The sequence below is a fragment of the Panthera leo genome, chromosome D1, assembly GCF_018350215.1.
Source record: "Panthera leo isolate Ple1 chromosome D1, P.leo_Ple1_pat1.1, whole genome shotgun sequence".
NCBI lineage: Eukaryota > Metazoa > Chordata > Mammalia > Carnivora > Felidae > Panthera > Panthera leo.
In genome coordinates, this window is record NC_056688.1 from 66,311,591 (window position 1) to 66,338,954 (window position 27,364).

At 37.7% G+C, this 27,364-nt stretch overlaps 1 protein-coding gene across 2 annotated transcripts in view; it reads left to right on the forward strand.

Annotated features, from left to right (window-relative positions):
* The window catches only part of SWAP70 (switching B cell complex subunit SWAP70), a 77,608-nt gene that overhangs the window by 24,525 nt on the left and 25,719 nt on the right, over positions 1-27,364 (forward strand). For both annotated transcript variants that reach the window (XM_042904178.1, XM_042904179.1), the window contains exons 2-3: positions 1,261-1,401; positions 15,803-15,976. In XM_042904178.1, coding sequence (XP_042760112.1) covers positions 1,261-1,401; positions 15,803-15,976 — 315 coding nt within the window. The remainder of the gene's footprint in view (positions 1-1,260; positions 1,402-15,802; positions 15,977-27,364) is intronic.

The following is a 27,364-nucleotide window of genomic DNA, read 5'->3' on the forward strand; positions in this document are numbered from 1 at the left end:
GTAGAAAAAAGTGACTTGCTTAATGGCATTGAAAGTCTTCAATGAGATGAATGTGGTTCTTCAAGTGATTAAATGCGTAGAGCTGAGAAAATATGGAATATTTTAACATCTGATTTAACATCTGATAAGATTCTCTGTTGAAGGAAGTATAGCCTTAGCTATGTATTTTGATTTGTTTAGAGTGCACAAATGAAATGGGAGGGATTTAAGTTTTATTTTGAAATTTTCATTTAATATGAAATGAGGTTAGTACTGAGATAGCCCAAACTGCTAATTCAACTACCTGATTGTTAAAGTATGCACTTAGGTTATGCCAAGACCAGTAATGCTTTATATATGGAATGCAAATTTTCTGCAAAAGATTTCAACCATTTTGGTGACTTCTGAGATATTTTGCAATTGATTTTTCTCTTCTTTCTAAACCAGGCCCTTGATTTCTTTTCGCTTTTTATATTCATGTTCTTTTATATTTATGCTGAAAACAGCCTAGTATCGTAGAATTTTAGAGACATTTGGACACTTAGAGATTGCTAATTAATATTTGGTACATTTGTGTATTAACTTGGCCCTTTGTGTTGAACAAGTGAGAACACTGAAGCCCAGAGAAATGTGAGTGGCTCAGGTCAGTTACTTTGTCCAGAACCCTGTGCTGCAGCTGCCCAGCACCACGTTCTTTCTCTTACGGTTCTGACACTGCTCTACTTGGGGAGAAGTTTAATTTTGAAAACATCCTCTTGCTCTTAACCTCCTTTTTCTTTCTAATGTGGGCCAATTAATAAAAAACTATAAGGAATATTATAGTCACAGATAAAAATTTTTGTTTTAATTTGACTAGAGTTGAAACACGATGTACATTAGTTTCAGGTGTACAAAATAGTGATTCAGCTTCTTTGTATGTTAAGCTATGCTCACCACAAGTGTAGCCACCATCTGTCGCCATACAGTGCTATTACAATATCATTGACTGTATTCCCTATGCCATGCCTTTTATTCGCATGTATAGTCACAGATCTTGCTTGGAGCCGGCTCATTGTCGGTATGTAACAGAGACTTGTTTGAAGTGAACCAACACTGGGGAGGGAATGAGGTAACAGACAAGTGAGGAGCTGGCAGCCAAGAAGTACTCACCCGATACTTGCTGGCTTATTCTCCATTTTTCTCTCCCTAGGGCAGGACCAACACACACTGAGCCATTGTGTTCAGTGAAGCTGCCATGTGCTGGGAAGTGGATGCCTTTAAACAACTTTCTTTCTGCCATAGGTCCTTTCTCATAACCTGTGCACGGTGCTGAAGGTTCCACATGACCCTGTTGCCCTTGAAGAGCACTTCAGGGATGATGATGAGGGGCCCGTCTCCAATCAGGGCTACATGCCGTATTTAAACAAGTTCATTTTGGAAAAGGTATGCTTCTAATGTCTTCCTGTTTGATTCTTCTTGTTTGATTTGCACATTTCAAGTGGGTCCTAGAACCCCTTTTTGGTGAGTTCACTGAAGAGTTCAGGTTTGAGCCATCATGAGATAAATCAGAAAGGAAAGAAAGAATGTGAGATATTGCTTCCTATTTCTTCTTCTTCCCCTCTCTTCTAAAACTTGGTTTGATGTTTTCCAGCTTGGTTCATTTTTTTGAAATTAAGAGCTACCTGTATTTTCTATTAGTCTGTGTAACTGTCTTCTCTCAGAGTGCTGTTAACTTCTGGTTCCACATGTATTGGCAATGATTGTTAAAGAATGGGTATGTTAGGGTAAACTGTGAATACTAAAGGTGATGTTAATTATCTTTACTAAATAGCTATTGTACAGCCAAGTTTTCATCATAGACTTTTCAGGGTGCCACTCAGGTGCTTCTTGTGGGGTATATTATGAGTGAAGATCTACAAAAACCTATTATATATTTGGAAGCCAAATATAACCTATTGGCATTTGCTGCCATGTTCAATTTTTCCCTTGGTTTGGGTAATTAAAAACTGACACAAAAAGGGGTGCCTGGGTGGCTCAGTCAATTAAATGTCTGACTCTTGATACTGGCTCGGGTTATGATGCCACAGTTGTGAGATTTAGACCCAATCCTGAGATTGAGATCTGATTGTGAGATCGAGACCCATGTCGGACTTGTGCTGAGTGGGCATGGAGCCTGCTTAAGATTCTCACTCTCTCTCTCTCCCTCTGCCCCTCTTTACTCTCTCTCTCAAAAAAGAAAATTGGCATAAGGTGGTGAATTAATGTACTTTGATTTCTTTTTAGAAGAAAATACTCTAAACTGTTGGCACCTTCAAGTAATTAAAATATTAGTGATTAAAAAGTTATGAAAGGTAGCATATTCTTATTATTAAATGGGCAGTTAATACAAAAATATGTGAAATAAAAAGTGAATGTCCCTTTACTCTTTTTAGACTCATTCTCCAGGAGTAACCACTGTTAACAGTTTGGTGAATATCTTTTAAATATATACATGCAAACACACCTATATAAGTGATAGTGTTTTGTTTCCATATGGCTAAGATGCTATACATATAGTTCTTCAAATTATTTTTTATAATTGAACAGTATATTAGTGTCATCTTTCCATATTGTATATATTTAGTTTAGATATGGAAGTAGTCATATATTCACATGAACAGTTGAGAAATTCCTGCTTTTGCCTATTTATAACATCAAGCCTGAAAAGTTTTGGATGTATTTTAAAAATGCCCATTTTTAAATGTTTATTTATTTTTGAGACAGAGAGAGAGCGAGAGTGAGAGACAGCATGAGTGGAGGAGGGGCAGAGAGAGACACAGAATCTGAAGCAGGCTCCAGGCTCTGAGCTGTTAGCACAGAGCCTGACATGAGGCTCGATCTCATGAACTGTTAAATCATGACCTGACCCAAAGTCGAATGCTTAGCTGACTGAGCCACCCAGGTGCCCTTAAAAATGTCTTTCAAAAAGTGACAGTGATAATACGTTTAAACTAAAAATAAAGTATGTTTAGGGGTGCCTGGCTGACTGAGAGGAATATGTGACTCTTGATCTTGGGGTCAGGGGTTAGAGCCCCACATTGGGTATAGAGATTACTTAAACAAACAACAAACTTAAAAACATTTAAAAACTGTATTTTCCCATCACCTAAATATCACAACTATTTGCATATTTGTTTCTGTGACTTCTTTGGATTGTTATTGCTGTATACATTTTTTATAGTTTAGTGTTTTTTCATAATAGTAAAGTGCAGTAATTAAAATTTATGGTAATAAGTTAAACTAGTAGTTTGGAAAATGCTAAAATGTTGGTGAGGATTCTTTTTAAAATTATATGTTTTTCAGAAATTTTATAGCAAAGGTTGTCAAGATTACAGTGTGTTCATTTATGTAGTGTTCATTGTACCTGTATCTGTTATTCCATATCAGCCTCACAATACAATTTTCTGCTCTTTGTGTGTTTGTTTTATGTGTATTTGTGTTACGTTTTTAAAGTATTTCTCCTGAAAAGATGGTAACATTGCTTTGATCATGCCTAGTAATTAGGAAAAAAGAGAAACCACATCATAATGAAATATAAGATTTAATCAAACTCACAAAAGCTACAAATTACGTGATTCCATTTATATCATGTGTCCAAAACAGGCAAACACATGGAGATACAATGTAGATTAGTGGTTGACAGATGCTGATGGGAGGTGGGAATGGAGAGTAACTATGAATGGGCTTGGGGTTTCTTTTTGGGATGATGAAAATGTTCCAGAGTTAGGTAGTGATGATGGTTGCAAACCTTTGTGAATATATTAAAAACTACCAAATTGCATACCTTAAAGTACAAATTTTATGGTATGTGAATTATATCTCAATAAAAAATCTTTTAATCAAATTGTACAGAAACTGATTAAAACTTCATAGTATGATGCTGTACTATTTTCTGGAGTTTTTTCCTGGCTGCTGTTCTATTCATTGATCAGGTGGCTCATTTATGGTCTGTAGTTGTATTATAAGTAAATATGTCTTTTTAAAAAATGTTTATTTATTTTTGAGAGAGTGCAAGCAGGAGAGGGGGAGAGAGGAGGACAGAGAATCAGAAGCAGGCTTTGTGCTGACAGGCTGACAGCAGCAAGCCTGATGTGGGGCTCAAATTCACAAACTGCAAGATGGAGATCATGACCTGAACTCAATCAAGTTGGATGCTCAGCTGACTGAGCCACCCAGGTGCCCCAGTAAATATGTCTTAAATTCTGCAAATGTTTGATGACCTGCTGTGTGCATGTGTTTAATCTTAAAAATTATGTCCGTTATTAAAATATAGAACAGTGGTGCCTGGGTGGCTAAGTCAGTTGAGTGTCCAACTCTTGATTTCGGCTCAGGTCATGATCTCTGCTTGTGCGTGCTCTCTAAAATGAAAAAATAAAATAAAAATAAATAGAACATTGGGACATTCTCAGAAATCTGAAAATTGCCTTTTCAGCGCTAGAATTTGTGTGGGGTGGGTGAATGGATAGAGAAACATGGTTTCATATCTTGAAATGCTGTACTCTTAATACTGCATTTTTTCTCGTTGGTGTAACTTTCTTTAAATATCTTGAATTTTAAGTTTTAAAATGTTTTTTGTTTTGGTATTTAGGTATTTTATTGACTTACTTTTGAGCTAGCAGGAGCAGGGGAGGGGCAGATGGGGAGGGAGAGTGAGAATCCTAATCTTGATCTCAGGACCATGAGATCATGACCTGAGCTGAAATTAAGAGTCAGATGCTTAACCAACTGAGCCACCCAGGCACCCATATTTAGGTTTTTTAAAGTTTTTTAACTGGGGGAGAAAATATAGCAGTATTTTAAAAGTTCAAAATTAGCCACTAAATTTGGAGAAAAACTTATTCACAAAATGAGTGAGGATGTGATGAAACAGTAAGTTCTTGTTTATTATTGCTTAGCCACCTGGAGTGGAATTTTGGCAGACCTTCAGTCCAAGTAAAGCAGCCAGGGTTTCCATGGTGTGGGTTTAAATTGAGCAAAGATTATTGCCTTGTTTTGAAAGTTTGTTGAAAAAATGCCAATAATAACTGGAGAATGTTAACATAAAACGTAGAGATGGTCATCAGTTATGCAAAGAAGATATAAAGTAATGATCAAACATTTGCAAGATGTGATATATATGTCTGTGTCATATACATATGTGTATGACACACACATGTATACTATCTCATTTGATCCTCATGTTAATCCTGCAATGCATAATTGGACTTCTTTCCAATTAGCTCAGGAGGAAACAGAGCATAATGTTGCCTAACTGATAAGGGTTAGATAGATTTTTTTTTAAAGTTTATTTATTTATTTTGAGAGAAAGAGAGTCTTAGCAAAAGTGGGGGAGGAACAGAGAGATGGAGAGACAGAATCCCCAGCAGGCTCCGCACCATTCTCGCAGATCCCAGTGGGGGGCTCGAACACATGAACTGTGAGATCATGACCTGACAGCGATCAAGAGTCAGATGCTTAACTGACTGAGCCACCCAGGAGCCCCAGGGGTTAGATAGATTTTAGACCTGAGCCATTTAATTTCTCTTAACTGAGCCACCCAGGCACCCCAATTTTATTTTATTTTTTAAGTAATCTCTACACCCAACATGGGACTTGAACTCACATCTCTGAGATCAAGAGTTGCATGTTCTACCGACTGAGGCAGCCAGGCGCCCCCTTAAGTGTTTTTAAGATGATTCTTTTCTTGTGATTGATTAGTATCTGGTGTTCTTTAGTGTTCATTCTTCTCAGTTTTCCCCCAGGTTGTTTTAGAGGTTTTCTGCCTTTGCCTAGAATTATTCTGAAGGGGTTGGGACCAAGAGATAAATTATGTTGAAATTCACTTTCTAAAAAGTAATTTTTCCATTTGATTTCTGTATTTACTTCTTCAGAGATTATCATTCCTGTTCTTCACATTGATAGAATTGATTTTCAGCTTTTCTGAGACATCGAATGATTAATATGCTTATGTTCTCGTATCAGATATTTTGCCTTCCCTGAGTGTTGGCTTTTTAATTTTTTTGCTTGTTTGTTAAATTCCTTCTTTAGTAAAGAATGGAATTCTATAAACATCTAGGAAGAGTGTTTTTGTGAACTTTCTCCACTTTCTTTTTGCAAAGAGACATTATACCTGGATTATCTGACAGTGAATGATTGAAGAAAGCAGTATATTGTTACCTTTTTACTACTGATCCCCAATAGACTACATCAAAAGCTAGTCTGCTTTAGCATATTTATGTGGCAACCTAATTCTTGCATGAGATTTAATAGCCTGTTAGGCTTTTGGGTTCAATCATTGTCAATTCTTTTCCCTGATTCCGCATATTAAAGGTTGATCTGGGCTATTATGATTTAAACCAGTAATCCTTTGGGAAGATACCAAGTCCTTATTGGGGAATCTGCTGCTTTTCTACCATAATCCTTTTCTTTTTTGGCCTTTGGCTTTTGGGGAACATATGTACATATAAAAGAAAAAAAGAAACCTTTCAGTTCAATACAATGTCCCTTCTCTAGAGGTTAGTAGCCTCTGCATTGTTTTCCTAGGCTGACATCAGATGCTTGCTGTTCATGTCAGTTATAGTTCTTCCATAAAATGAGGTTTCAGTTTTCTGTTACTTGAATGAATATACCTTCAGCAATCAAAATGTCTTCAAATGTGTGCCTAACAACTATCATTTAATAGGAAGTCATATTGCTCTTAAAAACCCAAGACTATGTTTTTGGGCAATTCTTCTTAACTGTCCTTTAGCCATGTTATTTCTTCTTTCATTGTTGCTTGAAAGTTTATAGGATTATTTTGGCACAATGGCCAAGTTGGACTCTACATTTTCATCATATTAGTGAAGTTATACAGCACTAAAAACTTCTGAGTGAATAAAGAGGTTAAATGATAAAAACTATGGATGACTTTATGCCCTTGAGTACTGTGGCCAGCAATACAAGTCTAAGAGTGATATAATTTAAATAATTTTTTTTTTCAAATAACCAGTCTTATTGAGTATTCGCATGCCATGCAATTTAAGTATTTAAAGTATGCAATTCAGTGGTTCTTGGTATAGTCACATTTTTTGTGCAGCCATCATCACAGCCAATTTTACAATATTTCCCCCACCTTCCTTCAAGAAAACCGTACCCACTAGCACTCACTCTCTCCTTCCCCACACTCTTAGGAAACCACTAATCTACTTTCTGTCTCTATGGATTTGCCTATTCTGGACTCCTCTAATATGAGGCCTTTAGTGTCTGCCTTCTTTCATTTAGCATAATGTCTTCAAATTCATCTACATTGTAGCATGTGATGGCATTTCATTCCTTTTGATGGCTGAATATTTCATTATAATTATACTACCTTTTGTTTGCACATTTATTCGGTTATGGATCTTTGTGTTGTTTCCACTTTTTGGTTATTGTAAATTTGCTGGGAGTGTTCATGTTCAGGTTTTTGTGTGGATATACATTTTCAATTCTCTTTAAATTGGATGATGATGGTATTTAACCCATGAGTATACTACCTAGGAATGGAATTCTTGGGTCATATGGCAACTCTATGTTTATTTTATTTATTTATTTTAAGTAAGCTTGATGCCCCTTGTGGGGCTTGAACTCATAACCCTGAGATCAAGAGTTGCATGCTCCACCAACTGAGCCAGCCAGGCCCTCCGGCAACTCTATGTTTAACGTTTTGGGGAACTGTAAAACTGTTTTCCAAAGCAGACGCACATTTTACTTTCCTACCAGCAATGTATGAGGGTTCCAATTTCTTCATATCCTCACAGTGCTTGTTATTTCCTATCATTTTGATTTTAGCCATCCTAGTAAGTATGAAGTATGGTATCTTACTGTGTTTTGATTTGAATCTTCCTGATGATTAACGTGAAATATTATAATAAAAGCAGTTTCTTTAATTGTAAAGGAAACACAGGTTATTGTTAGAAATTAAGAAAAAAGAGGAATTTATTAAGAAAACATATATCATCCATAACCTTACCATCTAAAGGCAGTCACTATCATTTTGATCTGTTTGCTTTAAGTCTGTTTTTTTTAGCTGTCTTTGTATATATTGTTTTTCAAATTTGGATCATATTGAAGACATAAATATTGCCTTTTCCATGCCATTAAATTTTTTGAAAACATGAATATAAAGATAAAGTGGTAACATTTATTTAGAGTTTACTATGTATCAGAAACTATGCTAAATATTTTAAACAAATGTTCTAATTAATTCTTTATATTAACTCCATGGGTTAAGTACCATCATTAATACCATTTTAAAGAAGGACTGGGCTTTGGGTTAAGTTGCTTGTCTAAGGTTACCCAGCTACTAAGTGACTGTATAATCGTTTTGTACCATGACTTTATAACGATTCCCTTTTTGGTGGGCTTATATTTTATTTTTATTTTTTTTTCCACTTTTATAAATAATAGTGCTATCCTACGTAAATCTTTATCTGACTCTGATTCCCTTTTTGGGGTAGATTATTTGAAGTAGAATTATTGATTGAAGAGTATGAATGCTTTCTGAGAAAACATATTCTCCAACCAATGTCTAAAGCATCAAATTGGCCAATTTCCCTGTCTTCTGAGAACTGACTCTGTGCCATAGGAACTTTAGTCTTTAGCTGGTTTGGATGAAAATTCTAGTTTAGAGAACACGTGATTTTAGTTTTGTAAATACTTTCAGAACTTTGAGTCAGAATTAAGATCTATAAATAGTATTGCTATCTTGTATGGATTTTAGTGAAAAGAAATATATATGTTGAAAATAAAGGGGCGCCTGGGTGGCTCAGTCGGTTGGGCGGCCGACTTCGGCTCAGGTCATGATCTCGCGGTCCATGAGTTCGAGCCCCGCGTCGGGCTCTGTGCTGACAGCTCAGAGCCTGAAGCCTGTTTCAGATTCTGTGTCTCCCTCTCTCTGACCCTCCCCTGTTCATGCTCTGTCTCTCTCTGTCTCAAAAATAAATAAACGTTAAAAAAATTAAAAAAAAAAAAAAAAGAAAATAAGAACAACTCTACATATTTCTTTCTAAGATATTATCTTCCATTTGGACACCCTGAAACCATTGGCAGCCATTATTAGTTTTCCAAAAGGTGTGAGGCAATTTATTATGTATGATATAAACTGGGATTTTGGAGCACAGTTTGCAATCTTAGATGGGGTAGAGTATGGAATCATAGATTCCTAAATCTTTTGTAGGTAGAACAGACCTTGTGATGCTCTCAATTTATAGATCTATTTTAATTTAGCAAGCACTTGATATTGAACCTATACCCTTCAATAGTTTGCTGTTGTTTTTAGGTAAAGTGCAACATCCTTATCATGGTGTACAGGGCCATGTTTGATTTGGCCTCTGCCAACCTCTCTGCCCTCCTTTTCTTCCTCTCCCCTTATTGTCCCCTTCTCTGCAGTTATGTTGGCCTTCTCTCTGTTCCTCATATTACCAAGACCGTTCCTGCCACAGAGCCTTCAGACATGTTGCCTCCTCTGCTGTAAGGCTTCCTCTACCCAGAACATGCATCTAACTCCTGTTCATCTTTTAGGTCTCAGCTTGATCGTCACTTCCTCAGGGAGGGTTCTCCAGGTTGCACCCTGCCCTTCCCAGAGCTAACCTGCTGCTCTGTAATGTGTTCTCCCATTGTAGCATTTAGCACATTTTCATCATATAGATGGTTGTTTTGTTGCTCTATTTTTTGATACCTGATATGCCTCTTAGAGTGTAACTTCTGGGGTAGCAAGGACTGGTTCACCATCGTACAACTCTGTTGATTGTTGTCATTGTATGCAGAAGTTTTTAAGTTTGATGTAGTTGATTCTCTATTTTTGCTTTGTTGCCTGTGGCTTTTAATGTCCTATCTAAGAGAACATTGTGTATTCCAATGTCATGAAGCTCTTCCCCTAGTTTTCTTCTAGTTTTATAGTTTTAGGTCTTACATTTAGATTTTTACTCCCTTTTGCATTAATTTTTATATATGGTGTAAGGTAAGGGTCCATTTTCTTCTGCGTATGGATATTCAGTTTTCCTAGCACCATTTGTTGAAGAGACTATCTTTTCCTCAATGTGTAGTCTTGGCATCCTTGTTAAAGATCATTTGACCACATATATAAGGGTTTATTTCTGGGCTCTCTGTTTTGTTGGTCTATATGTCTCTCTTTATGCTAAGTACCATACATACTGTTTCAATTACTGTAGCTTTGTAATATGTTTTGAAATTAGGAAGTATAAAGCCTCCAGTTTTGTTCTTCTTAAGATTATTTTGGCTATTCATGGTCCTTTGAGATTCCATATGAATTTCAGGATGATGTTTTCTGTTCCTGCAAAAAAAAAAAAAAAAAAAAAAAATGCCACAGGGATTTTGATGGGGATTGAACCGAATCTGTACATTGCTTTGGGTAGTATGGACGTTTTAACAATATTAAGTCTTCCAGCCCATCAACACTGGAGGTCTTTCCATTTATTTATATCATTTTTAATTTTTTTCAGTAACATTTTGTAGTTTGCAATGTACAAGTCTTTTGCCTTCTTGGTTAAGTTTATTCCTAAGTATTTAATTCTTTTTGATGCTCTACTAAATGGGACTTTAAAATTTTCTTTTTTAGATTGTTTATTGTTAGTGTATTGAAACACAACTGATTTTTGAGTATCCTGCAACTTTGCCAACTGATTTCTGAGTGTTCTGCAACTTTGCCAAATTTATTAGTTCTAAAAGGTTTTCTTTGTGGAATCTTTAGAGTTTTCTACATAAAAGAAAGAGCACGTTATTGGCAGATAATTTTACTTTTTCGGTTCTAATTTGGATGCTTTATATTTCTTTTTTCCTTTTTTTGTTTAATTGCTCTGGCTAAGACTTCCAGTATTGTGTTGAATAGAAGTGGTGAGAGTGGGCATCCTTGCCTTGTTCTGATCTTAGAGGAAAAACTGTTTTTCACTGTTGAGTATGATGTTAGCTGTGAGCTTTTCATACATGATCTCATTTTGTATTTTTTTAAAAAGATGTAAATGCCATCATTTAGTATGCTTTTACCATTGAGCATGACTAAACTAAAGAATAGTGCCATTATATTTTAGAGAAGGAATAAGCCAACAGACAACTTATTAAAATTAAGTAATATACAGTGAATTTGGTTTAAAAAAAAAGCCACTACTTATTTCCTGGGAAAATTTATGGAAAATTTGTTTGGTTTCTTTTTTTTTTTTTTTTTTTAATTTTTTTTTAACGTTTATTTATTTTTGAGACAGAGAGAGACAGAGCATGAACGGGGGAGGGTCAGAGAGAGAGGGAGACACAGAATCGGAAGCAGGCTCCAGGCTCTGAGCCATCAGCACAGAGCCTGACGCGGGGCTCGAACTCATGGACCGCGAGATCATGACCTGTGCCGAAGTTGGCTGCTTAACCGACTGAGCCACCCAGGCGCCCCAGAAAATTTGTTTGGTTTCTAATGCCATTGCAATCTGATTTTTACCCAAACTTCTTGACTCTCTTGAAGGTAACTAGTAACCCCTAAATTGGAAAACCAGTGGTCTGTTCTTAACTCCTTTTTAATCTCTGTAGCATGGCACTGTTGATCAAACTTCCTTAACTGTTTCCTCACTCAATTTTCATATCTTTGTGGTTCTCCTGCCACTTTGTTCTTTCGGTCATCATAATTCCTCTTCCTCCTCTAGTTTTGTAATGTCTGTATCCCCTGATGTTCTGTTTTTTTATCCCATCTCTTTTCTTGATTTATGTTTTCTGTCAGTGATCTCATTTGACCATCATGGCTTCAGTCATCATCAGCAGGCAGTTGACTGACAAGTCTGCCTCTCCTCATTCGCTACAGTTCCACTTCTTTGTCTTTGGACACCTCCATCTGAATGTCTTACTAGACCTTCAGGTTGAAGATGCTCATAATTGAAAACTTTATCTTTCCTTCTGTCTTGCTTTTGTCTCCTTCATCCTGTATCTGTTCCCCAGACTTGGTTGGTGTGATGTTTCTGCCATACCTTTGCTCATGCCATTTCTTCTCCTGTCTTTTGTGTTACTTATCCTCATACTCTTCAATATACTTCAAGATCCGCTTCAAATACCATCTTTTCTGTAAAGTACTAATCTGAGCAGTAGATGACCTACTCATTCTCTGCTCTAAAACCCTTCAATTGGGAGTTTCTTATGGATTATTTCTTAAAATTATGAAGCTGTTTGTGATTTGGTCTATGTTTGCTTTTCTAGCCATAAATCTAGGCACTCCCCCTCAGGAATCCTATAATTCGTCACATAATCCACATAGAATCACTTCTTGTTCCTCAGGTAAGCCTGTATGCTTTTGTGTACATGTCATTTCCCCTTAGTGTTTTTTAGGGGTGCAGGTGGATAGAGTTGATGGTGGTGGCCTGTGAAACTAGTCCTATAGAGGTGTCTTACATTATATAGATGTCCTCCATCTATTGAGTTCTATAAGCAGTTTAGCATAGTGGAAAGAGACAGCATTTGAACCTTGATTTAAATGCTAGTTTTTGATATTTACCAGCTACATGAACTTGGTATTCAATTTTTCTGAACTTCTGTTTCCTGATATTTATAAGCCATGTGAACTTGGTAAAAGTACTCAATATTTCTGAACCTCTATTTCCTGATCTGTAAAATAGGGGCAATATTTAGCCTTACAAGGCTAATAGCAAGTTTAAGTAAGCAACTGCATATAAAATGCCAAGCATATGCTAAGTCCTCATAAATGGTGTTAAAAAAGAAAAAGGAAAAAAAAAAAAGATGCTGCAGCAGCAACTACTGCTTTCCCTTCAAGGGATCAATTGTGTATGATTGTGGTGTGAGAAATGGTGTCAGACTGAGACAGGGTACTGCAGGCAGAGCACAAAGGATATCGTCCTACTCCTGGGGAACTGGTGTGCCAACCACATGTCCTAGTTAGGGATCCAGAGAAATTTCTCCGTGTAGTCAGCTAGTGACTTCTTCCTTCTGGTACACATAACGCTTTGTTTCTATCTCTCCAAACAGAAATGCTTTGCACATATTGTCCTGCCAGCCACTCTGCCTTCTTTAGTACATCTTACTTCTTGTCCCAGAATATGGCTTTTAAAATGCAGGCTGTATATGGTGCTCCTATCCACTCTTTCAGTACAGATAAATCCTAACTCCTTAATATGGATTATAAGGCTCTTTATGATCTGGCCTTCACCTCTCTCTCTCGCCTCATCTTTAGCTGTGCCCCATGCAGTGGTCACTTATCATTTTTTGTCTGCCCAGTATCTGAACTCTTATGTTTGGGAAATTGCACAGTGCCTTGGTGGGGGAAGGACCTGTCTCACATCTCAGATATTGAAAAGTTCAGACACTCGTGAGTGACACAGAGGATCAAAGACTGGGTCAGTGGCAGCAGTGATGGCCTCTTGTTACATTGGCAGCGGTGTCTGTACTATACTCTTACCATGCATAGTTTCAGCTGTGGTTTGGACTGACTAGCCTACATCGGTAATGACTTAGTTTCAGAGCCTAGATTTTCCATCCCTTGTGTTGGATCTTTGAGGTTACCCATTGTTTTTTCGATGAATTCTTTTTCTGTTTAAAGGAACCCAGGGTGTTTTCTGTTATTTGCACTTACGAAATAGCCTTGAATCATACCACTCTTTAGCACCAAGTGCTCCATTCACATTAAACTTATACAATACTTCTGAACTGACCATGGTTGTCTCCACCTCTGGGCTTTCTCACATTGTTCTACCTAGAACTCTCCTTACCCCATTCTTGAACTGTTTGCATTTTGTTTTCTTTTATTGAGAAATAATTAACTTGCATCACAGAATAACTTTAAGCCTCACAGGATGGTTTGATTTACATATATTGTGAAATAATTACCATAATAGGTTCAGCTAACATCCATCATTTCATACACATACAATAAAAAGAAAAGAAGGAAGAAAAAAATAAAGGGGAAACATTTTCTCCTTATGGTGAGAACTCTTAGGATGTATTATATCCTTAACAACTTTTCTATGTCATACAGCAGTGTTAGCTATAGTCATTATGTTGTATATTACCTCCCTTGTACTTGTTTATTTTATAACTGGAAGTTTGTATCTTTAGACCACCTTATTCCAGTTCTCCCTCCCCCCACCACCTGCTTCTGGTAACCACAAGTCTGATCTCTTTTTCTATGAGTTGTTTTTTTTTTTTTTTTAGATTCCACATACAAGTGAGATCATACAATATTTGTCTTTCTCTGACTTATTTCACTTAGCGTAGTGCCTTCAAGTTCCATCCGTGTTGTTGCAAATTGTAGGATTTCCTTATTTTTTATGGCTAAATAATATTCCATTATATATATGTGTGTGTGTGTGTGTGTGTGTGTGTGTGTGTGTGTATTACAATTTCTTTATCCATTCATCTATCAATGGATACTTAGGTTGTTTCCATGTCTGGAAAATATTGATAAATTCCATATCTGGAAAATATGAAATATTGAAAAATTCCATATCTGGAAAATAGCCCATGTCTGGGCTATTGAAAATAATGTTGCTGTGAACATGGGAGTACAGATATTTACCTGAGTTAGTGTTTTTGTTACCGTTGGATTATTATTATGTATATTATAATATATATATTATTATATTTCCAGAAGTGGAATTGCTGGATTGTATGGCAGTCCTATTTTTAATTTTTTGAGGATCCTGCATACGGTTTTCCATAGTGACTATACACTGACTTTTAATGATCCTTTGAATTGCACTCTGTTGTCATGTTACTTTTTCTGCAAATCTTCCCCTAGTTCTTAAGATGGGTTAGCTCTTCAGTGTTCCCACTGAACCCTCTGCTTATTTCTATTATAGTACTTATCACACTGTATTGTAATTGTCTTGGCATTCCTTGGAGACATGGGCTACTACTACATTAAGTATCTTTGCATTGTCTCTGGCAGATCGTAATTACTATCTAAATTTTATCTTTTGAATGAGTGAAAAACTATTGAATTACACATGGTGTTATATTAGAATTTGTCTATTTGCATATCTGTTTTCCCTAATAAATGTGAATGTTTTGTGAGCAGAGACCAAGTTCTTCTTCATCTTTATATCCTTAATTTGTAACATAGTACTTGGCTTATAGTAGATCCTGAGGGAATGTTGATTGCATGATTGAATGACTGAAGGGCAGGCTGTCTTTTTAGAATTTCAGTTTAAGTTTTTTCCAAAAAAAAAATATCTTCTTTGATTTTATGGGTAAAGATGAGATATCAGTATGTGGCTCATACTGAGTAATTGACACTCTCCACTCCTCTGTACCAGGGTTGGTAGTTTTATTTAGAAGATAGTGTGTACATGTGAAAAAATAACTATTCAACAAGCTAGTATTTTATGTGCCAAGTGAGTGATATGGGCAGATAGATATTGCTTTAGTGTCAGGCTAACTATAACGTTCTTAATTGGGCCTTTGAAAGTGTGGTACACAAGCAAATGAAATTAGAAAATGTTGGGGCGCCTGGGTGGCTCAGTCGGTTAAGCGGCCGACTTCGGCTCAGGTCATGATCACGCAGTCCATGAGTTCTAGCCCTGCGTCGGGCTCTGTGCTGACAGCTCAGAGCCCGGAGCCTGTTTCAGATTCTGTGTCTCCCTCTCTCTGACCCTCCCCTGTTCATGCTGTGCCTCTCCCTGTCTCAAAAATAAATAAACGTTAAAAAAAAAAAAAGAAAATGTCTATTCATTAATTGCATTATTAGTTAATTGGATCGATTAGAATGGAAGCCTGTATCTGTTTTACTTGGCTTATATTCTGCTTATTTTGGAATTTTTCCTCCTTCATTGGATATTTTTCATTGAAATTTTAACTCATTCTTTTTTAGGTCCAAGACAACTTTGACAAGATTGAGTTCAATAGGATGTGTTGGACCCTCTGTGTCAAAAAAAACCTCACCAAGAGCCCCTTGCTCATTACAGAAGAAGATGCATTTAAAGTATGGGTTATTTTCAACTTTTTATCTGAGGACAAGTATCCATTAATTATTGTGCCAGAAGAGGTAAGGTGTGGCTCTGGGAAGTTCTTACATGGCCATCATAGCATTTAATAGATCTAGCTTGGAAGTATTGTTTTAATTCAAATTGTGTAGATACAGAGGGAGATCTTGGACTAGTGTTTTTGGACCAGAGGCAAAACAGCTTGAATTCAAGAAAGTCCAAGACTTAGTGATTTGGGGTCATGTAATAACCCCTGGAGATTTGTAGATAGGGTGGGACTTTTCCTCTCCAAATTGCTATAGTTATGGATGAATCCATCCTCATATCCAAAGAATTTTTATTCAGTACAAGTCACAACATAATTTTTTGTTTCCTTACATATTGGCAAAACTAGTATGGCATTTTAGGAAAGCAGGGCAAAATTGGCTGAGTGATGTTATCTGGGAAACACATATGATCCACAATGTTGTTCTCAAGGCTGTTTTTATGTGAGGAAATACTGTTCTTGTTTCAAAGTCCAGGACGGTGACTTTTTATTGTTCTTTCCAAAGTAAATGAAAAAGAATATTTTGCTTGTTCTGTTCTGACTTATTTTCCCTAGCTTCCAAAGGTAAAAAAAAAAAAATACAGGAGTAAGGTTTCTGTGCTATCTTACTGCCTTAAAAAATTATATATGTAATACATGCTTATTACAGTAATAAATATAAAAAGACTAATGAAGAATTACAATTAGCTATAGTTCTCCCCTAAAAAAAAACAAAAACAAAACAATAACCTGTCATTCCTTAACTTCTGACAAATTATTTAACCTCTTGAGATTTAATTTCCTATCTATAAAATAGCACTGGGGCACCTGGGTGGCTCGGTTTGGTTAAGCGTCTGACTCTTGATTTCGTCTCAGGTCATGATCTCACAATTCATGAGATTGAACCCTGCATGGGGTTCTGTGCTGACGGCACAGAGCCTGCTTGGTATTCTTTCCCTCTCTCTCTCTGCCCATCCCCTGCTTTCTCTCAAAAACAAAACAAAACAAAAATTAAAAATCTTTAAAAAATAAAATAGGGCTAAATAGAGGTTCTGCATTTAAAGGACTTAGCTCAATATCTGGTATGTAATATGTACTCAGTAAATGTGTTAACTCCTATGACCACTATTATTGCATTTTTGCATGTAAGTCTGTTTATTTCCTTAGGACAGATTTCCAACAGTGGAACTCTGAGTCCTAAAAAACACACTTAAAAAAAATTTTTTTTAATGTCTATTTTTGAGAGAGGGAGACACAGAATCCGAAGCAGGCTCTAGGCTCTGAGCTGTCAGCACAGAGCCTGGTGTGAGACTCGAACTCATGAACTGCGCGATCATGACCTGAGCCAAAGTTGGATGCTTACCCAACTGAACCACCCAGGCACCCCCAAAACACACTTTCAAGGTATTTGATGAACAGGTAGAATTACCCTTTGGAAAGGTTGTACCAATTTAGATAGCTATCAGCAGTGATTGAGGCCTATTGTTACCCATCCTGCCAATACAGAGTCTAGTCTGTGATTTCTGTGATTCATATTCATGTTAGGAAAATCTGTTTAAAAGTGCACACTACAAAATTTTATTTAAAGCCAGCAAGCATTTATTGACTGCCAACAATAGGAAAGGCACCAAGAGTAATGCAAAGTGCAAAAGATTACTTCCTGCCTTCAAGGAGTTTGTAGTCTGCTCAAGGAAAAAAATAAGTCAAATGTAATTTAAAGCAAAATAGACTACCTGTTACAAGAGAGATGCAAAGGGCATACAAATACAGAGAAGGGACAGATTTATTCTAGCTTGGGGGAAGTAAGGGATCAAGGAAAGCTTTTTAACAGGCAATGTAGTAGTTAAAAGTAAGGTCTTAAATTTTTTCCATAAAGGGCCAAACAATAAATATTTGAGGCTTTGTGGCCCTTTAGGCCATCCTGTCTCTGTTGCAGCTGCTTAAATCTGCTGTTATGGCGTGATAGCAGCCACAGACACTATGTTTGTTGCTGTACTTCAAATATTGCTGGACTTTGAAATGTGAATTTTGTATGATGTTCATGGATCATGAAATTTTTTTTTTTTCCTCCCAACTACTTAAAAATGCAGGAAATGTTCTTAGATCATGGATATATACAAACATGCCATGAGCCAGATTTGGCTGCTGGGCTAGAGTTGACTTGTGGACTGGCTTTTGCTGTTCCCTGGTTAAGGGCAGGGGTCTGGAGTCAGATTTCCTGGATTTGACTTCTAGCTCTATCACTGTTCACTAGCTCTATGACTTTGGGCAATATACTTCATTTGTTTTTGCTTCAGTTTCCTCAACTATAAAATAAGACTAATGCTAGTATCTACCTCTTACTCTTCTTGTGAAGATCAGATGAGGAGAATGCCTGGCCCTGAAAGTGCTCATTTAGTATTAGCTCTTAAGTTTATGGGGAAATTAGCACTTGTGCTGGGCCTTAAAAGATGGGAAGAATTTTGATTAATGGAGAAGAATTCTGGGTGGAAGAAACAGTGGGCAAAATTATATGAGTGAACAAAATTATAAAAGCAAAGGGCATATTCTTTTTTTTTTAAATTTTTTAAATGTTTATTTTTGAGAGAGAGAGAGAGACAGAGTGTGAGTGGGGCAGGGGCAGAGAGAGGGAGACACAGAATCCAAAGCATGCTCCAGGCTCTGAGCTGTCAAGCACAGAGCCCAGTGCGGGGCTTGGAGTCACAAACCGTGAGATCACGACCTGAGCCGAAGTCAGTTGCTTAACTGACTGAGCCACCCAGGCGCCCCCAAAAAGGAATTTTTAAAAAGGATATTGGGTAGCTCACAGAATTGTCATGATGGCTGAGACCAGGTTTGAATGCTATCATTCTGGAACTATCCTGGTCACTCCAGTGAGGAACCACAAGGAAAATGCTGCTGCCACCAGGGGGTGGGTATTGTACTTGTGCCATGGAAAACCTCTGGCCCTGCACATTTGGTGCAGCCCGGGAACTCTGATCTTCTTGCAACTGTTTTTGCTACCAGAGAGAATTCTCTGTGCCCACTTTTTAGTTCATAGTCAGAGGATAACACATGTAATTGGTATGGCCTATGTCAGGTACCATGAGATAGTTGCAAAGGAGTCCTGGAAAGGGTCCATTTGCATTTTTATTGTCTGTATTTGGAGGTAGGGAATTGCCAAGATGTAAGAAGGGGGTTCGATGCTAGGCAGTCAAAAAGAATGACACATGCCCTGTCTAACTGGAATATGCTAGAAGAAAGAAGAATGGTGGTAGATGAGGCTAGAAGGAGTTTTGACTTTATCCTGCAGGCAATGGGGAGCTGTGAGCCACTGATGATTTTTTAAAATATTTATTTATTTATTTTGAGAGAGAGAGAGAGTGGGGCAAGGACAGAGAGAGAGGGAGAGAGAGAACCCCAAGTGGGCTCTATAGTCAGCACAGAGCCTGATATGGAGCTTGATCCTACAACCGTGGTAAGATCATGACCTGAGCCTAAATCATGAGTTAGATGTTTAACTGACAGAGTCACCCAGGCACCCTGAGCCACTGATGATTTTTAAGCAAGAGAGTGTCAAATAAATAGATGAAATATGGAGAGATGTGAGATGGGAAGTTGAGAGAAGGTAAGTGGCATATGGGGACCGAAGTATAGTGATGTTAGTGAGAATGGAAAAGAAGATCAGATGGGAAGGACCTAGAGGTGACAGGACTAAAAGTTCATAGTGCCTGGTGTAGGTCTATAGACAGGTTTCAGGCCTGGGCAATTGGGAGGTAATAGAGTATAGTTGTTTAAAGCATGATCTTTGAAATCAGACTGCCTGCTTTAAATCCTGACTGTACCACATTTTAACTATGTGACTTTGAAGAGATTAATTCATCTCTTTGTTTGGGTTTCCCCATCTGTAAAATGGGGACAGCTACTTCATTCATTGGACTCTTGTGAGGACTAAAATAGTTGATATATGTGAAGCATTTAACATAATGTCTGGCCCCATGATGAGTGCTCACTAAATAGTGCCTATGTGTGAATGACAGGATGATGAATAAGTTGGAGATATGGTGTCTGATGATGGGTTGGGTACATTGGTATTTTAAGTGGGACATACTTGTGGAGCTGTCCTGTATTCAACTGGAATTACACTTCTAGAATTTGTGAGAAGTTAGGGCTGGAGACAGAGATGGGGAAGCTATGGGAGTAGGTTAGATCAAGGAGGAAGAAACCACTGTGGGAGAAGTGAGGGCTTAGGACGGAACCTTGGGACTGTTTCTGTAACAGGAAGAGGAAGTATTTTTGGTACAGGAAGCTGAATTGAATAGTCTATAAGGTAGGAGGAGAACTGGGAGAGTATTGAGTCATGAGTGCCATAGAAAGAAAAAGTTCTAAGAAGCAGAAAAGTAGTTACTAGCATTAGATGCTACAGAAAAATTAAAGGGTGATACGTGAGAAGTTGCCCTTGGATTTACCAATTAGGTGGTCATTGGAAATCAAGTAGAACACAGTTTTATGTAATGGTGGGAACAGTTTTTTAGCGCTTAGTAACAATAATGATATGATAGTGCGTCAATGTTAAAGGGGATATGAAGTGGGGCGCCTGGGTGGCTCAGTCGGTTAAGCGTCCGACTTCAGCTCAGGTCACAATCTTGCGGCCCGTGAGTTTGAGCCCCGCATCAGGCTCTGGGCTGATGGCTCAGAGCCTGGAGCCTACTTCCGATTCTGTGTCTCCCTTCTCTCTCTGTCCCTCCCCCGTTCATGCTCTTTCTTTCTCTGTCTCAAAAATAAATAAACGTTAAAAAAAAAAGGGGGGGGGAATATGAAGAATAAAATGTGTTATGGAGTCTTGTCCATGAAAATTGTCTAGCTTAATACAGAGACATATAGAAGGAATGGAATATTGATAGGTGTTGAAAAAGATGTATTGATGGTATTTAAAAGTAAAAAAAAAATTTTTTTTTAATGTTTATTTTTGAGAGACAGAGAGAGACAGATCATGAATAGGAGAGGGGCAGAGAGAGAGGGGGACACAGAATCCGAAGAAGTCTCTAGGTTCTGAGCTGTCAGCAGAGCCCAACGCGGGACCTGAACTCACAAACTGTGAGGTCATGACCTGAACTGAAGTTGGATGCTCAACTGACCCAGGCGCGCAGGCACCCTAAAAAAAATAAAAATAAATTTTTTTAACATTTATTTTTTATTTTTGAGAGACAGAGAGAGACAGAGCGTGAGCAGGGGAGGGGCAGAGAGAGGGAGACACAGAATCTGAAGCAGGCTCCAGGCTCTGAGCTGTCAGCACAAGCCCGATGCGGGGCTCGAACCCACGAACTGTGAGATCGTGACCTGAACTGAAGTCAGACGCTTAGCAGACTGAGCCACCCAGAAGCCCCTAAAATATGTTTTTGATGTTTATTTTTGAGAGAGAAAGAGACAGAATGTGAGTGGGGGGAGGGACTGAGAGAGGGAGACACAGCATCTGAAGCAGGCTTCAGTCTCTGAGCTGTCATCACAAAGCCCTACACGGGCCTCGAACTCATGAACTGTGAAATCGTGACCTGAGCCGAAGTTGGATGCTTAACCAACTGGGCCACCCAGGTACCCTCTGGTGGTATTTTAAAAACCTAGCTGTTGCTTGGAAGAATTATGCTAATAAAATCTCCAGTGTTGTCTTTTTTTTGTTTGTTTGTTTTTTGTTTTTTTTGTTTATTTTTTTTTTTAATTTTTTTTTTAACATTTATTATTGAGAGAGAGAGAGAGACAGAGCGTGAGCAAGGGAGGGGCAGAGAGAGGGGGAGACACAGAACCTGCAGCAGGCTCTAGGCTCTGAGCCGTCAGCACAGAGCCCGACACGGGGCTCAAACCCACAAATTGCGAGATCATGACCTGAGCCGAAGTCGGTCGCCTAACCAACTGAGCCACCCAGGCGCCCCTCTCCAGTGTTGTCTTTTAAAACATTTTGTGGTTACGCTTAGTGTTCTAAGTTTATTTGTGTTTTCTTTGGAATTGGAGGTGGAGGGGGTCTCTTACCTGTGATGTTTGGGCTCTTACCATCACTAAAATATTCATGGTAGACTTGAAATTGATCTTGTCCTGATTTCAGCGTTAGAAATTTCCTTAGTAACTAAGGAAACTTACCTTATTCCTCAAGGGGGCACTTGCTTGATATGGAGGACTTGTCATTGGCTTTAAATCATTGTTGAGCCATGGGCTATGAAGGGAGCCCGTCAGCACTAGCTTCCTGATTGCTCTGCCTAAGAAACTGCTCCAGGTGGCCTGAAGAACTGGGACCCACATGAGCCTTGAGGTGTACCATGACTGTATCCACTTCTGTACTCTAGAGCCCCGCCAAGGCTCTGCGGGCTGTTAGGAATGTCTTTGGTTGTGTTTCTAAACAAATTAATCTCATTCCAGAAGGGAATAGCCTCTGTTTAGAATAGCCAGGCAGCATACCTTGTCATGTTATTGTTTGGACTTATTACTCTGTTTTGACATCTTTAACTCTCTCAGCATTTCTTCTGCTTAGATTTAGAATTAGAGTTAGTTTTATAGATCCTTTCCCTGTGGCCAGAAGTACTTATGTGGAGAAAGAATCATCAGGACAGATTTATGTGGAATTGCTTTGTCTGGCTGCTGAACCAGCCTCCTGTTAAAATATGGCTATGTATTTATTAAGCTCTTAGCACATCTCCTGTCCTTGGATGAAGCACTGTAAACTCAAGATCACACTATTTTATGGAAAATACTAGAGTCATAATATTTCTTAAGGTGGTCATTCTCTGTTACATTTTGTTTCCTTCCTAAATACTTTAATAACATTAGAAAAGCCCCATATTTTGAACTAGTTTTAGACTTAGAGGTTTTAGTAAAATTTAATGTAAAGATAGATAAATTTTAAAAATAAATTTTGAAGTGTAATGTCTTAATTTGTCATGAGTGCATATATGAGTTTAATTTGTAATTTTACCAACAGTTTTTAGGTTTTATAAGTTTAAGGTAATTTTTATGTTTCCAGTCATCCATCTACCATAATGATTATTTGTATTTTGTTTGAGTCCAGAATGTTTTTAACTGAGATTTTATTCTCTAGTTTTGATTAATGCTATATAAGATATAAGTAACAGTGGTAGTTATAAGAGTAACATAAGTGGTATAAATGTTTGATTTTGATTCAGTTTCCCATGACCCAGAAAGTAGTGTCAAAAATATTAAATAAATGTTTAAGTGACTTACACCATGCATAATTCAAGAAATAGTATGTTCCCATTTAAGATGGTTCCTTAATTTTTGTCAAACGATATTCCTGGAAATGTGTGTCTGTATAGTTTTTTTCATTAGCATTCATTTTCCGCAGAGCCAAGAACAAAACAGGATGTGTCTGTTGTGGACTTATTTGGAAGAATTGCTTTGATGCAATTAAATATCAAAACTGAAATAGTTTTAAGAGATCCTTAGTGAATGAAATAAAACCTAAATTGTTGTTAAACCAGTAAAGGCCCTTTTTTAATGACAGGGAAAGAACTTTTAACAACATGATTTTTGGAGCCAGAGGCCTTGAAAATCACATGCAGCTTGAAAGTTTATTCTTTTGTTATTTTTGGTGAAACTTGCTTGGAAGGAGGAAGTAAGCTGCTTCCTGAAACTGAATGAGCTTTTAGAATTGATGCAGGCCACTCGAGACTAACAAGGCAGCACGTGATTTATTATTTAGTGTAATTGAATAGTTGAGAGTGGGAATGTTTGTCTCTTCCTGGCCCAATATAATGAATTAAGAGATCCTTAAATTATTTGGTAATGATAAGTATATGATTGTGTTGAAAGTCAGCAGGAAATAAGTCTAGATTATTTGGGACAATCACTGGGAATGCTGAGCAGTTGCTGGGTGCGGATGACAAACTCAGGAGGGTTTGGGAGTGCGCACCTTCATAAAGGTTTAGGATGAACCAAGGAAGCTGCCTCTAGAGCTGAGTTTGCTACTAACAGGTACTCTCAGTTACTAACATTATTAAAGACCATTGGATATACAAGAGAAACTGAAGCTTGGAATGGGAGGGACTTGGGTATATTCACAGTGGATGTATATTCACAGTAGATGAAGAAAAGCTAAGGCTGTTTCCCGATTTATAGTATGAATGGTCAGTCCAGTGCACCATTTTGTCATGCCTATCCATGTGACCATATGCATATGCTTCTGTTGGCCTTACTACTAACACTTCTACTTGTGCTTGTACTGCCTTTATCCCACCTTGTGATCAGACAGCATGGGCCCTTCTTTTTACTGCATTAGGGAGATTGAACTTCTGTACATGTTAATGCCTCTAAGTTATTTTACTTTGGGCAATTATTCATCTTAATGTCTTTTTTAACTTTCTTTTTCTCTCTTGTCTCTCTTTAGTCTCTTCTTGTCTTTAATCTTTTTTCCTTTTCTTTTTTGATACATTCTGTCCTTTTTTCTTCTTTCTCTCTCATCTTTACCATTTTCTTTCTCTCTCCTCCACTGACTATCCCTGTTACTACGTCTTTTTCTTTTTTTCTTTAAAGATTTTATTTTTAAGTAATCTCTATACCCAAGTTGGGGCTTGAATTTACAACTTCAAGATTAAAAGTTACATGCTGTAATTACTGAGCCAGCTAGGCCCAAATGAAATTGTTTTTTTTTTTTTTTTTTTTTCATTTTTATTTAAAGTTTATTTATTTATTTTGAGAGAGAGAGTGAGCAAGCACGTGAGAGCATGCACAAGAGCAGAGGAGGAACAGAGAGAGAGAGAGAGAAAGGGGAGAGAGAATCCCAAGCAGGCTCTGTGCTATCAGTGCTGAGCCCTCCTCGGGGCTCAATCTCACAATCTGTGAGATCATGACCTGAGCCAAAGTTAAGCATCTGATGTTCAACCAACTGAGACACATTCATCCAGTGGAGACATGCAGGCATCCTATGTTTTTGTTTTTTAAAGTAAGCTCTATGCCCAGCATGGGGCTTGAACTCACAACCCTGATATAAGGAGTCACATGCTCTACCAGCTGAGCCAGTCAGGTGCCCTGATCCTTGTTACTTCTTCTTCTTTTTTTTTTAATCTTTTTAATGTTTGTTTATTCTTGAGAGAGAGACAGAATGCGAGCGGGGGAGGGGCAGAGAGAGAGGGAGACACAGAATCCGAAGCAGGCTCCAGGCGCCAAGCTGTCAGCACAGAGCCTGACGTGGGATTTGAGCTCACAAACCGTGAGATCATGACCTGAGGTAAAGTCAAACCCTTAACTGACTGAGCCACCCAGGCACCCCTGATCCTTGTTACTTCTATTTAAAAACCAAGAAAATAATAATATCTGATAAACTTAACAGTAGATGTTATATCTCCAACAAGGGAAAGGAAAGACCTAAGTGTGTTTTTCTCCAACAAGTAAATATTTGTTGACTACTTACTATATACTTGATTTAGGAGATTAGATAATTTCCATATTAGAAGACTTTATAGTGTCTCATCAAATTTAATTACTAGAACTCCTGATATTTTTTGACTTTGTGATATTTTGTGGATGTACATTTCTTTGCAAGCATGTTTTTGCTATTGTTGGCATTCTTTTTCTGCTAAAATATGTTATTTCACAAACAGCTTTATAGCCAAATTAGTAGAAGTGCAAAGGAGAGAAAGAAAAATTAACTCACAATCTTATCTGTAACAAGTTAGACTTACTATTTCTGTGTTTTCCTCTAGTATTTGTCAAAATATTTACAGAGTCTTTATGCAGTGGAAATTATAGGTAAATTTAATTGAGCATTCTTTTATTTATTTTTACATTTTTATTTTTTTGGTATTATTATTTTTATTAGAGAGAGAATCTTTTTTTTTTTTTAATGTTTTTTTTTTTTAGAGGGGTTGGGAGGGGCAAACAGAGGGGGACAGAGGATTCAAAGCAGGTTTGGTGTTGACAGCATAGAGCCTGATTTCAGGAGTCGAATTCACAAACCATGATATCATTACCTGAACTGAAGTTGGACACTTAACTGGCTGAGCCACCCAGGAATCCTGAGAGAGGGTCGGGGGGGGGGGGGGGTAGAGAATGAATGAATGAATGAATGAATCTTAAGCAGTCTCCATGCTCAGTCAGAGCCCGATGTGGGGCTTAATCCCAAGACCCTGGGATTATGACTCGAGCCAAAGCCAAGAGTTGGATGCTTAACTGACTGAGCCACCCAGGTGCCTCTCTCAAATGTAATTTTAGCAATCCCTGTCAAAATAACATCAGCATTCTTCACAGAGGTAGAACAAACAATCCTAAAATTTGTATAGAACCAGCAAAGACCCCAAATAGCCAAAGCAATCTTGAAAAAGAAAACCAAAGCTGGAGGCATCATAGTTCTATACTTCAAGCTGTATGACAAAACTGTAATCATCAAGACAGTATAGTACTGGCACAAGAACAAACACATAGATCAAAGGAATAAAACAGAGAACCCAGAAATGGACCCACAAACATATGGCCAACTAATCTTTGACAAAGCAGGAAAGAATATCCAAAGGGAAAAAGACAGTCTCATCAACACATGGTGCTGGGAAAACTGGACAGCAACATGCAGAAGAATGAACATGACTGCTTTCTTACACCATACACAAAAATAAACTCAAAATGTATGAAAGACCTAAACATAACACAGGAAGCCATCAAAATCCTAGAGGAGAAAACAGGCACAACTTCTTTGACTTTGGCTGCAGCAACTTCTTACTTGACATGTCTCCAAAGGCAAGAGAAACAAAAGCAAAAACTAACTATTGGGACTTCATTAAGGTAAAAATCTTCTGCATAGCAAAGGAAACAATCAGCAAAACTAAAAGGCAGCTGACAGAATGGGAGAAGATATTTGCAAATGACATTGGAGAAAGGGTTAGTATCCAAAATTTATAAAGAACTTATCGAACTCAACACCCAAAAAACCAATAATCCAGTGAAGAAATGGGCAGAAGACATGAATAGACACTTATCTAAAGTCGACATCCGGATGGCTAACAGACACATGAAAAAATGCTCAACATCACGTATCATCAGGGAAATACAAATCAAAACCACAGTGAGATTCCACCTCACACCTGTCAGAATGGCTAAAATTAGCAACTCAGGCAATGACAGATGTTGGCAAGGATGCGGAGAAAGAGGAACCCTTTTGCAGCGCTGGTGGGAATGCAAACTGGTGCAGCCGCTCTGGAAAACAATTTGGAGATTGCTCAAAAAATTAAAAATAGAACTACCCTACAATCCAGCAATTGCACTACTAGGTATTTAACCAAACGACACAGGAGTGCTGATTTGAAGGGGCACATGTACCCCAATGTTTATAGCAGCACTATCAACAATAGCCAAAGTATGGAAAGAGCCCAAATGTCCATCGACTGATGAATGGATAAAGAAGACGTGGTATATATACACAATGGATGATTACTTGGTGATCAAAAAGAATGGA